Raw genomic sequence first — 15,290 nt, 5'->3', positions numbered from 1 at the left:
GAAATTTACCCCTTTCCGAACCCATTGTATAAAAAAATTTAATCAACGTGTGGTTGCTGGTGATCTCAAAAGATCATTGGATGATTTTAAGGGTCATGACCTTTTTAGCCAACTGGATGAATCAAAATATGCTAACAGGTGTTAATGAAATTGACAACTTCATGCAATGTGAAAGGCACACCAAAGGGATTTTCGGTTAACAAAAAAATAAAATGTATCTTTTAATCATTAGAGAAACAAATTCTTACATAGTTACTCGTGGATTATCGGATTTATACAATCTCGATAGTAAAATTATAAATTTTAAAGTTCTCGCCGAGGCGGCTTGGACTTTAAAATTGATAATTTGACTATCTCGATTGGATAAATCCGATAATCCACTGGTATCAATGTAAGAATCTATATTTATATAAAGTTTTTCCTATCCATTGATATCAGAAAATATCAGTTTTGAACCTTGTTGATGAGTGGGTTCTGTGAACAGGCAAAAATGCTTCACATTGTGTCAAGCAAACAATCATATCACCTTATTCTAAGAAAACAGACACATCAATTGTACATTATAAAATTTGTGATTTCAAAGCTCATTCTGGATTTGCCTTTATCAGGTACACTCAAATCCCAAAAGTTGAAAGCCAAGTGTTATAAATACTTCAATACACAAACTTGTAACTAGATGATTAAAAAAGATCTTCAAATTTCAGTCATAGATAGTAGCATGATTGTATAGTTTACTTAGATTTTCATTGTATGATTATATGATTGACAGAAGTGAACCATTATCAGAAATTGCATGGAGAAAGCTACATGATGATGTTATACAGTTACAAAATCAAGTCTACAGGTGTCTGTCGTCTGGTCTGTGTCATGAGGTAAGAGTAAGATGAAGTCTCATATAGCTGTGAGAGTGAACATTTTTTTAATGAATAATTGATACATGTACTATAAACAAACTTATTTTAATGAGCAATTTATTTTTGCATTTTTCACAAGTAGAAAATAATGTGAATATAAATCTTAGCAAAAATGCTAATCTAGGATCTTTTCTTACATTAAATTGATAAATTAAATCGAAAAAAAGTATTTCCTAAAATAAGTTGGTTTACTGTATATATTTTTGTACTTTATTTGCATTTGTTGAAACGTGAACTGTGTAGAGTATTTTTTTTTGGAAGATGTTAAGCTGAATTTATGTTGGTTTTCCATCATAAACAATTAAAAGCATATAGCCATGGTTTTTGATAAGGTTATACTGCAAAATTATTGATAAATCTTTAGAAAATAGACATGATTTTATTACAAAAAATTTGGGTGTTAGGTATGAAAATATGAAATTGAATCTGTTCAAGTTTTTAAAATCTTGCCCTTACATGGTTTAATCAGGTGGTTCTCAAATCTAGTTTTCAAACTTTTCTACTATAATGTGGATTTTAAACCTGTCTCTTACAATCTTCATCTTGTTTTTCAGATATTTACTGAAAGCTTGCTGTGTTCTGGGAGAAGAGAAAGCATAACTTTAGCTGGAGAGTACATAGAAAGAAGTAATAATGAGAGTCTTCCAACTCAAACCTACACAAAGAATTTAAAGGTGTCATATAAACGAGCCATACAGCTAGTTATCTCATCAGCACAGGAGTATTTTGATTCTTCTACAGATATGAAAGATCCATGTATAGATCTTGCCAGGTGATTTTTACAATTGTTTATTCATTTCACAAGAGGCCTCGGTGACCCTGTTGTCTAAGAAGTTCATCTAAAACGATCACTTGCCTTTCAACATTAAGGCTTTGAGTTTGAATCGTGCAATTCACTTGTGCCTTCAACCCCAATATAAAACTAGGATTGATGGTTTTCCTAAATAATGAATGTTGTGGTTCTCTTCAAGTACTGTTTTTTTCTTCACTAAAAACTGGCAGCCATGACATAGCCAATAGTGCTGAAAGTGGCTTCAACACCAACAATCAATCAATCAATCAATCAAATATCAAACAAATTTTGATCTCACTCAATAAGATCTTTAACTTTTGATTCAAAGTTTAAACTTTGAACAAAACAAAACTAAACAAACTGGTGACAGAAAGTGTGCATAAGTTGATTTTTAAAATTTTGCAATTGAAACGATGAGACTGATATAATTGAAAGGATAATGATAACTGGGAAGTACATGAATTATTTAAAAATTACTCAAGGCAATCATCACAAATATATTTTGTATGTAGTGAGAACAGAACACATTTTTCCAGGTAAGTTCAAATGTTGACTTTCCTAATTATAAACCAAAAAATTTTGAAAATTAACATTTCTTAAAACTGTTTTTTTTTTTGTATTTAAGGGTATGCTTAAATTTGATTAGAGACACACCTACTTTGATACAAGAAGAACTGGATTTGATTAACTCCCTTGCTATGTTGGATGATTTTGGTGTATCAATTATACCAGCACAAGGTAATTGACCATGAATAATGGATTGTCAATGATATACATGTACAGACAAATTACCATACAAATGGTCACAATAATAAGCAGAAGATCCTAATCGACATTCAAATCACTTTGGTTTAAGGTCAACATTTAAGATACTTAATCTAGATTTGCAAAAGACAATATTACTGTCTGAAATCATTACAAATAGTACCATTCTAATAAAAGTAAACAGAAAAATGTGTCATAATTTTTAATGAATTGAAGCTAATTTTTGTTCAAGATTTTCAAGTGAGAAACTTCTGTTGTAAATTAAATTCTATTATATCAGTCATACAGTGTGATTGCCCTAAATTCTGTTTTAAAGAGTATTGTTATATTTATTGTAGTTAGACAGACTAAAGATAGAATAGAATTGATTGAGAAATGTCTTAGTACTAGAGATACATCATACAAACAACAGAAAAAGGTATGTTTGCAGTGATGTGTTCATATATCTCTACAAAATTTGCTGCATAGAACTAGGAATGGGTTTTTTTTGCATCTTTATAAAACCAATAACTCAGACACTGATAACTGATAACAGCTTGTTTGTTGTTATGAATTTTGATACTGTTTTTATTGTGTATGTTTGATATGTATGTATATATGTTTCTCTTATTTTTCATCAATTTATCCCTTTCTGCACCCATTGTAAAAAAATATTTAATCAACGTTTGGTTAGTTTGATCTCAGTCCTTCATTGGTTAAAATCCAATTATGACGTCGAATTTTCTTGTTTTCCTTTTGTGACAGCATAAAAAAAGGCGACCATACCTGACGACGTCACATAAAAAAACACATTTCTTTGCAGATCAGTTGCAAAGAAGGAATAAGTTTGCCTGTGTATAGTTTGAAAATCATTAGAGAAACAGATTCCCCTACCAAATCTCATGATATTATATTTATCCACTCTCCACAGTTAAATTTTAAATATTTAAAAGCTCGGCAAGCCTTGCGTTAATTCAAAATTTAACTGTCTTGAGTTGATAAATATCATATCACACTCGATGCAGTGGTAGAATCTACATATATTTTGAAAAGAGTTACTTCTGAAATTATAAATGTGAGTTTTTGATATTGTGAACCAGATAATGCCACATTTATTGCATTAATTAAAACATTGCAATAAATTCTAAATATGTTACAAGGGATTAACTGTATTTGAAATTAGTTTACACAGAAAATGTAATGTAGTGGCAACATCATTATATCATGGGAGAAGATTAATTTGAAAGGATTACGTTGTAAAAAGTAAAAACACAAAAATACTGAACTCATAGGAAAATTCAAAAAGGGAAATCCAAAATCAAAAGGCAAAATCAAAAGTCCAAACACATCAAACAAATGGATAACAACTGTCATATTCCTGACTTGGTACAGGCATTAATTTAACTGCATACGTCTTTGTATGGTTATATAGTGATGGGTTGCTTGCACACTCATTGACACTTTTTATTCAAGTATATATATTTATCATAAAAATTCACATGAAAAATAATAAAAAATTATTAATGTAAGACAACAAAAGCAAACCTTTGATAATAAAGATAGAATCAGATTTAACATTTCTTTATATAATAAACATATAGCATAAAAATCGAATAGGAGAGGGAAAGTCTCCATCTTATTTAAATCATTTGTTAAGCTTTATTTTAATAACACGAGTATAATGTTTGAAATTATATTTATTTCAGTTAATGCGATTAAGTCATTTGCTGAAAATAGAAAAAGGAAACAACAGTTTGAGAGAAGGAAAAGTTCTCCATTTGATAGCTAGAGGGGCTGTTAAGGTATTTATAAAGGTTTAACTGATGATATTTGACCATGGTTCATCTATCAGCACACAATTTATGTTTTGAAATGATAATGATAAGGTTGTCGTTCACATCAATATTGTTGATTTGCAAGCAGGATATTTTTTTATTTTTTTGAAAAATAACGAGTAAATAACCCGAACTATGCCCCACCAACGATAGTAGAGGGACATTATGTTTTCTGGTCTGTTGGTCTATTCGTTCGTTAGTCCGTCTGAGGTTATTTTTGATGAAATTGAAGTCTAATCAACTTGAAACTTAGTATACATGTTCCCTATGATATAATCTTTCTAATTTTAATGCCAAATTAGAGTTTTTACCCCAATTTCACTGTCCACTGAATATGGAAAACGATAGTGTGAGTGGGGCATCCGTGTACTTGGGACACATTCTTGTTTTGCCTATGTTTTCTTGCCAATGATTGTAGTTTTGCCCATGTGTACTATGTATCTTGATATTTCAGGCCCATGATTGTAGTTTTGCTCATGTGTACTATGTATCTTGATATTTCAGGCCCATGATTGTAGTTTTGCCCACGTGTACTATGTATCTTGATATTTCAGGCCCATGATTGTAGTTTTGCCCACATGTACTATGTATCTTGATATTTCAGGCCCATGATTGTAGTTTTGCCCATGTGTACTATGTATCTTGATATTTCAGGCCCATGATTGTAGTTTTGATCATGTGTACTATGTATCTTGATATTTCAGGCCCATGATTGTAGTTTTGCCCATGTGTACTATGTATCTTGATATTTCAGGCTCATGATTGTAGTTTTGCCTATGTGTACTATGTATCTTGATATTTCAGGCCCATGATTGTAGTTTTGCCTATGTGTACTATGTATCTTGATATTTCAGGCCCATGATTGTAGTTTTGCCTATGTGTACTATGTATCTTGATATTTCAGGCCCATGATTGTAGTTTTGCTCATGTGTACTATGTATCTTGATATTTCAGGCCCATGATTGTAGTTTTGCCCATGTGTACTATGTATCTTGATATTTCAGGCCCATGATTGTAGTTTTGCCCATGTGTACTAAGTATCTTGATATTTCAGGCCCATGATTGTAGTTTTGCCCATGTGTACTATGTATCTTGATATTTCAGGCCCATGATTGTAGTTTTGCCCATGTGTACTATGTATCTTGATATTTCAGGCCCATGATTGTAGTTTTGCCCATGTGTACTATGTATCTTGATATTTTAGGCCCATGATTGTAGTTTTGCCTATGAAGTATGCCAGGATTTGATAGAAAGAATGCATGGTCCTGTGTGGGATGTCTGTGTAGATCTAGCCAGTTTTGAAGATTTTAAAGATATCTCAGCCAAGTAAGATTACTATATGTTGTTAAAAGAGGCACCATGCCTAATATTAAGGTAGACTTGAATTCAGAATTTTAATTTTAATTTGTATTCTTCCAATTCAGATATATTTTCACATTGTTTTCATCTTATATATCTATAATAAATACACCTTTGCATAAATGAATGAAATGAATTTATTGTTATTTGTTGCCAACATTCCTAGTTATGCATGTCAATTTTTTTATGCTGATTTACTTGTATAGAGTTATGTCCCTTTGTAAAGTTAAAATTACTGTCATTAAATACAATTCAGTGCAAAAATCAACTTTTATTTGATTTCCTATGTAGGGCAGATTTGTTGTCATTTTCATTAGCCTACTGTCCAGCAGATATGATAGAACCTATACTACAGGCCAAGGCCGTTCTGGAAACTCAGGTACTGTTATAAGTTACTTATCTTTTTTGAGGAAATACAAATTATACAAAGTTATAACTTGGCTGCTGTTTTGACATTAAAAAATAAAAAAATAAAAAAGACTTGTACAGCATCAGGTTTTCAAATATTGATTTTTTTATAACCCTGCTATCAAGGAGGGCATTAAGTGATACCCTTGTCAGACCGTAGGGATGTCCCAAGTTTGGTTCTCTCTCTAACTTTAGTTTGCTTCAACCAAATGTCGTGCAACTTATACACAATGCTTATTACCACAAAACAAGTTAGAATTTGTGTGGCGTCACTTTTACTGTTTACCCTTAAGCTTGTTAAAGGATAAAGTTTTTGATGCAAATTGCTACACAAAAAAATGTAATAAATGTCTACTCATCTAAATCTGAATTAGATGTATGAAAGTTGTACGGGTATAAGTGTCGGACTCTAGAAAATGCATTCTGGTGAATTGTACTAATATTTGGTAATACTTTTAGATGTTATACAGCACTATTCACACTGACATGGAAGTTGATGACAAATCAACTGAGAGGGCGCCACTGTCTGCAACAGCTGCTCTGCAGCATACAACAGAGATTTTGTCCTCCACAACCAAGACAACAAAAGCTGTGTTGTCAACAGTTGCAGATACAAAATGGTGGCAAAAAACAATTAAATCATTGAAACAACCAACAAGGCGACAAGTTTCTGAGACAGTTGTATATGATAATGACAAGTTTGAGAAGCAAGGATGTCATCCATTTTATGAAGAATTTATAACACCAAGTCATCCTGATTATGTAAGTACTAGATCTCTGCAATATTTGTTTCTTTTAAAGGTCATAAAACTTTCGAGCATGATTTTTGTACTCGGACTCGAAAATCAACCAATCAAATACCTGGATTTCATGTTTCGAGTATGATTTTTTTGCTCCGAGCACTGAGCAAAGTTTTATGCCTTCAAGGCCAGCCCTCACGGTCATAAAACTTTCGAGCATGATTTTTGTACTCAGACTCGAAAATCAACCAATCAAATTGCTGGATTTCATGTTTCGAGCATGATTTTTGTGCTCCGAGCACTGAGCAAAGTTTTATGCCTTCTTTTCTGAGCATTCTTTCTGTGTGTGTTGCAAAAATACTTTCAGGGTTAAAAATGTTTTACCAAGTACATGTAACATTCAATATACAACAATACCATCTTAAACTTGAAATTAAAGATTAAACAATAAAAAAAGATTAAGTGTTGTTTTTTATTTCAAAGTTACCTCCTAAATACCAATAAAAAAGTTTTGATCAGAATGATAACTGGAACTCAAAAAGATGAGTAAATATATGCAAGCTTTCAAATGAAGAGATCTCCCTTGAGGAGAATTTTTGAAGTAGCACTTGAGTCTTTTTATTTGTCCAGTAAATTTTTTTTCTTCTAATATTGATACTCTTTGCAGATCTGACATGTGGTTGTGTTTTTTCAGGCTGTTGTAGATTATACAAGGTGTAAAACTGAATGTAGTCCCACAGCTTTAAGTGAAAGCATACTGAGAACAGCTAAACTGGAGGAAATGTTAACAGAAGGGGAGACTACTCAGTCATCACCTGAAGGTAGGTTAGCTCAATATATATGTTAAAACAATATTATCATTTATATTTATCCAAACAGCTTCGGATTTTGTTTGAATTTGTTAAAAAATGTATAAAACTACCTTGAGAAATCATATAATCCTGACCAAAATTTTTGAAGATTTGTATTTATAATAGACATTGTTTAACAGCAATTGTTATCTTCTTTATGCAGCCTTAAAAATACCAGAATCACTCATATAATTAAATTGTTACAATTTATATTTCAGTTTTACTAGAGCTAGCAAAAACAAAGTTTCCAGTAGATAGTTCACTAGGCTTAGCATATCTATTAGCATTACCAGAGGTTAGTGTAGTTGAGTTTTTTATCTCGGAAATAGATTTGATAAACTTCTGAATTTTAATCATTCTTTAATTGTGTAAATAAGAATGTTAAATTGCACTTGAATTAAGGAAATTTTCCATTTGGTTGTAAATAGATAAACAATGAAAAATATTATTATCACGTTGGAGAAATGTTATTGAAAAAGATCACACATTAGAAACTTATTACTAACATGACTAACTCATGCTCAATGCAATTGATAAATGAATTCGCTCTTCTGTCACTGAAATATTATTATATATTTGATACTGTTAATTCATTATTATTCATTGGATACAAATTTTCTTGGATTGTGTTGGTACAACGAAATTAAGTGTTCAACAAGTGGCAAATTTGCTATAGGCTTATATGCAGACTTCAGCAAAACCATGAAATTAGATATCCATGACCATACAAGTTTTCTCTAGTCCTTGAAAATTAGTACCCACGAAAAATAACTGATTCCACTGTATTAAAAATACTTGGATTGGTTAAATTATTTCATTTTTGTTATGAAAAACAAGGTAGTATAGACTTATCTAATGTATTGGATTCATCTTTTTTCAGACTAAAGATGTGGAGAGGTTTTTTGATGATTTCCCTAAAACAGCCATAACCCAGCAGCTGACCTTGTATTACTATGCTTTACAAATCTATGCCTCTGTCAAACCTACAGCTATTCCAGATCCCAGTCCTTTATACAGACTTGATCCTGTCAAACTCATACAGAGAGTTATTAACTTTGTTAACAATAGAGATGACCTTGACTGGTCTCAGGATGTCCTTGACCTTGTAGAAAAGTTAAAGAAGTGTTATGAATCATTTGAAGATTATATTCAGGCCAGAACTTTAGTTAGGATTGGAAGCGGTATGTTTGAATAATACATTTTGATATATGATTCTGGATAAAAAAAATCAGATTTTCCAATTTCCCATGTGAATTTTGAAAGATTATTGGTGTATGATTTCTCCTGAGTCCTGAATCAAGGACTTTGTATATTTTGTATCCAACATGAAATATTGAGTTAAATTAATTGATAATTCAACCAAAAGTTTGAAGAAGACAAAAATGTCTTGATATGTTTAATGATAAGGTAAATATTCTGCATGTCCAAGTTATTATTGTACTTTTTATTGACAAATTCACCATGATATAGATAATTATAATACAAAAAGAAAGAGAAAACTTTTCTTGTGAATTAATATTTAACAAGTGCATCTGTTCAAAAAAGCAGTAACTGAATATCTAATATTAAAAAAAAAACCTCTCAGACAATGTTGTTAATGTTTGCAGAATACAACTTGATATACAAAATGTATGTTAAATTATTTCATATGTTAAATTATTTCATACCGGTATGTTAAATGATTTCAGGTGTTGATATTCAGAGATTTACTGATGATCCAGAATATAAAAAAGAAACCATACTTGGTTTGACTATGTAAGCATTATTATGAATTACTTTTCATCTTCTTTTGAATAATTGCTTGCTGCTGAAAAAAAGATATTTTAGAAATATTTTATTTGTATTTTTCACCAATTACATCCTTTTTAAGCTACAAAATGATCCATATAGAAGAGCCAAATAACCACTAGCTGTTAGAATAAAACATGGCTAGATAGTTTTGAAATTATATTTCCTATAATCAAGGTACTTCTTGGAATTTTATTCATAATATTGAAAATTGTAAACTTATGTTTTTTTATATGACCATATAATGGGATCATATAATGGTATGATGTCTGCGTCCTCCGAAGACAATAACTTTAGTTTAAGTAAATGGATATCTATGAAATTTAAGAAGGTTCTATACTACAAAAGGAAGGTAAGGATTAATTTTTGGGATGATAGTCCTAACCGTTTTGAAATTAGGGTCCCAAAAGGGACCTAAAACAAGCATTTTTCTTCTTTCAGGATATCAACATGTGTAATAGTATTTCAATTGCTCTGAAATTGTACCACAATGTTTAAAACTACAAGTAGAAGGTGTGAATTCATGTTGGGGGTTATGGTTTCCAAAAGTATGGGAATTAATGACCAAAAAGGGGCCAAAAACAAGCACTTTTGTAGTTTTTGGACAATATCTTGTTTTTAAGTGTAAGGATCTATCTGAAATTGTACTACAAGGTTCCATATACTACAATGGAAAGGCTGGTATTGAGTTTGAGGGGTAATTGCTTCAAGCGAGATTCAAAAACTTTGGTTTTTTTTTTTTGGGGGGGGGGGCAATTTTTTATGGGGTTTAATTTTTTTTTCTTCAAAATTTCTCAAATTTCAACTTTTTGAAGCTTCAAGCTTCAAGAAGAAATCTTTAATTGCACAGTATTGCATATTAGATTTGTACAATATTGATTATTGTCAGCACCCTATATAATGTCAAAAATTTGAACACCATCCAAATTCAGACCTGTATCAATGTTAAATGTTTTGTCCATATTAGCCCCAACTGTTCAGGGTTTGACCTCTGCGATCGTATAAAGCTGCGCCTTGTGGAGCATCTGGTTGACTATTCTCATTGAATGATTCGTGAATCGATTTTGTAAAATGTGAAGAGTCAAAAAATTATTTTATGATTCAATAAACTCAAAATAAATTATTGCCATTGGTTATAAATAAATTTCTATCAAAAATAAAGCTCAAAGAACTTTTATATAACTTTATCAATAATATTAATATTAACAATAACAACAAAAACAAAAACACATGTTGGCGTATAAATACACAATGTCAGAGTGGGCGTGTCGCCATAAAAATTGACAACATTGAAAATAAAAGTAATACTTTTAACCAACATGACCAATCAGAAGACAGTTAGTACACAGTAGGGGCTATAGTGGCCTAAAATGGCCCCAGATTTACAAGATAATAAAAATTCTAACAAAGCAGATTTTTCTCCATAAATTATTAGAATATGAGTCAATGATTTGAAAAAAATGTTTTTATCTAACAAAAAAAGGTTCAAAGATGTCACAATGGTAGGTGCAAATGAGGTCATAATTGGGAAAATAAGCAAAAATACAGAAATTTTGATGTTTTTTCTAAATTTTGACCACCGCACCATGCTTGCACCAAAAAGAAATTTTAGCATTTTGACAAGTTCATACATCAAACTTCGGACAAAAAATCTTTTTGGTGCAAGGTTGGTGCGATAGTTTATTTTATTGTTTTCATTGCCAATCAGAGCAATAAAAAGCTGAAATATGACATCCAAATTTACCCTATTCATCTGACAAAGTTTAGTTTATACATTCTTATGCCTATAGGAACTTATTTTTTTTGTTTATGAATGTACCGTGTATTCCTAATATTATTTCCATAAGTATATCTAGTTTTCTTTAAAAAATACGAAACCAATGAACTACATATTGGAAGGTAGCCAATAACATCTTCGAGAACATTTTTTTTAATTACCGGTATGAAATTATAGATAGACCTTCAATATCAATAATCAATCTGTATATTTCTTATATTTCTGCTAAATATCAATTCAAAATTTGGTGTTTGTATGGGGCAATCTTCTCTCTTTGGTATTAGGGTCGGAACCATGATTTATGTTAGGAAAAAGGGGGTGGGGTGGAGATTTAAAAAGATTAGTTTCCTTAAATTTACATAATTGGCAAGAAACCCGAAATTTAATTTGAAAATAAAACTACAATGTACCTATATTCCAATTGGATGTGTCTTTGTTGATAATGAGCATAGATAACAAGTTATATAAAATTTGATGGTAAGAGAACGGAAACAGCATGAGGTAGACTATCCATATATCTGTATATATACATGTATATATATTTATGGATAGTTGACCTTCCCATGCATAGAAATAAGTGCCTGAAGTCTGTAAGCATCCTACATGTCTGTTACTGTTATAAAGGTTATGTTTTTAATAGTTTTATAATCATGTGTATAAATAAAGTGTAATTTTAAGAATTTTGTTACGCCCCATTTGTGGGCATAATGTTTCTGGTCTGTGCGTCTGTTTGTCTGTTCGTCCAATCGTCCTTGTGTCCCGCTTCAGGTTTAAGTTTACGGTCTTGGTATTTTAATCTGACATCAGACTCAGACTTCTTTTGAACTATGTTTTATTGTAGCTATTGTTGTGTGTTTAATTTTTTTCTACGTTGGCTAGAGGTAAAGGGAGAGGGGGTTTGAGATCTCAAAATAACATTTTTAAACCCGCCAATTTTCGCGTCTGTCCCAATTAAAGATTCTCTGGCCTGTGTTAGTCTTGCGATTTGGGCATCCATGTACTAAAGATATATTCTTGTTTTCAACTATTTTGACGTAATATATTTATGATCTAAAGTAAATATATATATTTATGATCTAAAGTATAGATTGCCTAACAATGTAATTTTAACACATGTAAATATGTAAATATAAGAATGTTTAAAATATTTACAAAATGATAAAAATAAACGCAATATTTCGCTAGACCAACTAGCTTTATCAAGCGTGCATCTATCCAGGTGAAATCGGATGTAGATGATAAGAAACTTTTGTAGCTCAATGTATATGTTGAACTTAGCTGCCTTGAAAATAAGAAAATTTTGCAGCTCAATGTCTATGTTGAATTTGGATTGAGCTGCCTTAAAAATAAAAAAAATTTGCAGCTCCATGTATATGTTGCTCTTGGATTTAGCTGCCTTAAAAATACATAATTGGAAGTTGAAATTAGCACATCCATTGGCCGATATTACGGGATAAAAAGGACAATGCTTTGTTTTTAAATTATTCTTTATCTTTCCTGTATCTTTTCTCGTCTTTTTCGTTAAGACCATCAGGTTCTAAAGTTTGGAGTTGGTGGATCCAAAAGTTTTCTCTTCTCCTTCTTTTTATCTAAAGTATATATATATATATATATACAACTCGTCTAAACATCAACCCAACAATGTTAGATCTGTAAATTTGCTTTCGCAAATTTTTGGTTCTTCCCTCGCCGGGATTCGAACCCATGCTACTGTGATATCGTGACACCAAATCGCCTGCACTGCAGCCGTCCCGCTAGACCACACGACCACCTTGGCTCTCTAAAAAAAGAGCTTTTGGTGGCCATATGTTACCTTTCCACGTCAGTTTTAATCTAGCGGCGTACTACAGTACATGATATATAAGACATGAAGATGTTATTGTTACAGATCAGCTAAATTATCTATAGTAAAGGATCCTACAAATTAATGTAAGATACAGTCACAGAAAATAATTATATTCATAAGTACGTCTGAGTCAGTGACAACCCTACAACAGATGTATCCATCGGATCGCCATCAATGATGGTGATACATGGCTGTGTACATAATGTATATACAACTCGTCTAAACATCAACCCAACAATGTTAGATCTGTAAATTTGCTTTCGCAAATTTTTGGTTCTTCCCTCGCCGGGATTCGAACCCATGCTACTGTGATATCGTGACACCAAATCGCCTGCACTGCAGCCGTCCCGCTAGACCACACGACCACCTTGGCTCTCTAAAAAAAGAGCTTTTGGTGGCCATATGTTACCTTTCCACGTCAGTTTTAATCTAGCGGCGTACTACAGTACATGATATATAAGACATGAAGATGTTATTGTTACAGATCAGCTAAATTATCTATAGTAAAGGATCCTACAAATTAATGTAAGATACAGTCACAGAAAATAATTATATTCATAAGTACGTCTGAGTCAGTGACAACCCTACAACAGATGTATCCATCGGATCGCCATCAATGATGGTGATACATGGCTGTGTACATAATGTATATACAACTCGTCTAAACATCAACCCAACAATGTTAGATCTGTAAATTTGCTTTCGCAAATTTTTGGTTCTTCCCTCGCCGGGATTCGAACCCATGCTACTGTGATATCGTGACACCAAATCGCCTGCACTGCAGCCGTCCCGCTAGACCACACGACCACCTTGGCTCTCTAAAAAAAGAGCTTTTGGTGGCCATATGTTACCTTTCCACGTCAGTTTTAATCTAGCGGCGTACTACAGTACATGATATATAAGACATGAAGATGTTATTGTTACAGATCAGCTAAATTATCTATAGTAAAGGATCCTACAAATTAATGTAAGATACAGTCACAGAAAATAATTATATTCATAAGTACGTCTGAGTCAGTGACAACCCTACAACAGATGTATCCATCGGATCGCCATCAATGATGGTGATACATGGCTGTGTACATAATGTATATACAACTCGTCTAAACATCAACCCAACAATGTTAGATCTGTAAATTTGCTTTCGCAAATTTTTGGTTCTTCCCTCGCCGGGATTCGAACCCATGCTACTGTGATATCGTGACACCAAATCGCCTGCACTGCAGCCGTCCCGCTAGACCACACGACCACCTTGGCTCTCTAAAAAAAGAGCTTTTGGTGGCCATATGTTACCTTTCCACGTCAGTTTTAATCTAGCGGCGTACTACAGTACATGATATATAAGACATGAAGATGTTATTGTTACAGATCAGCTAAATTATCTATAGTAAAGGATCCTACAAATTAATGTAAGATACAGTCACAGAAAATAATTATATTCATAAGTACGTCTGAGTCAGTGACAACCCTACAACAGATGTATCCATCGGATCGCCATCAATGATGGTGATACATGGCTGTGTACATAATGTATATACAACTCGTCTAAACATCAACCCAACAATGTTAGATCTGTAAATTTGCTTTCGCAAATTTTTGGTTCTTCCCTCGCCGGGATTCGAACCCATGCTACTGTGATATCGTGACACCATATATATATTGTATAATGAATATTGTCATGATAATCAAAGACCAAGGTCATACGACACTATGGTTAGTGAAGGCGAAAGATAGACTATAAAAAAGAAGATGTGGTATGATTGCCAATGAGACAGCTGTCCACAAGTGACCAAAATCACTTCAACACTTAATTGTTAGGGGTATACGTGTCACTGTTTTGTTACCTCACCCGGTTTTACATTTAAAAAAATATATATTCGTTTTCATATATTGCGTTGGAAAAAAGTTACCTTTTGCCATATTGATTTAGTTTCATATGGTTTTATGTAAAAGAGGAATACTTAAGTGTCAAAAGAGAAAAATTGGTTGATAAAGAAAGACACAGCGGGAACACCAAACAAGTTGACAGTCAATGAAGTTATGGGAACTTTATTGTCCTTATCTTATAGCTGATAGTTTTCTTAACTTTTCACTTATTTTAAGCTTCAAAAGGTGAACTATTTCAGAGGCACGTCCTATCATCTTGAAAATAGAAGTGGCCCCCTCCAACCCCAACCCCTACCTGAAACATCACTACTGTAATGGAAATACACAGACATTTAAAACACCATTTAA

General features: G+C 32.3%; 1 protein-coding gene across 1 annotated transcript in view; it reads left to right on the top strand.

The window, feature by feature from the left end:
- LOC134716743 (NBAS subunit of NRZ tethering complex-like) overlaps positions 1-15,290 on the top strand; it is a 103,300-nt gene that overhangs the window by 64,804 nt on the left and 23,206 nt on the right. Inside the window, exons 22-33 of the mRNA XM_063579747.1 lie at positions 770-872; positions 1,469-1,689; positions 2,333-2,445; positions 2,811-2,890; positions 4,158-4,253; positions 5,491-5,612; positions 5,937-6,024; positions 6,513-6,815; positions 7,488-7,614; positions 7,863-7,939; positions 8,525-8,825; positions 9,333-9,399. Coding sequence (XP_063435817.1) covers positions 770-872; positions 1,469-1,689; positions 2,333-2,445; positions 2,811-2,890; positions 4,158-4,253; positions 5,491-5,612; positions 5,937-6,024; positions 6,513-6,815; positions 7,488-7,614; positions 7,863-7,939; positions 8,525-8,825; positions 9,333-9,399 — 1,698 coding nt within the window. The remainder of the gene's footprint in view (positions 1-769; positions 873-1,468; positions 1,690-2,332; positions 2,446-2,810; positions 2,891-4,157; positions 4,254-5,490; positions 5,613-5,936; positions 6,025-6,512; positions 6,816-7,487; positions 7,615-7,862; positions 7,940-8,524; positions 8,826-9,332; positions 9,400-15,290) is intronic.

This window comes from Mytilus trossulus, chromosome 4 (assembly GCF_036588685.1).
Source record: "Mytilus trossulus isolate FHL-02 chromosome 4, PNRI_Mtr1.1.1.hap1, whole genome shotgun sequence".
NCBI lineage: Eukaryota > Metazoa > Mollusca > Bivalvia > Mytilida > Mytilidae > Mytilus > Mytilus trossulus.
The sequence above is the reverse complement of the archived record's forward strand: the minus strand, read 5'-3'. Positions and strand labels throughout refer to the sequence as shown.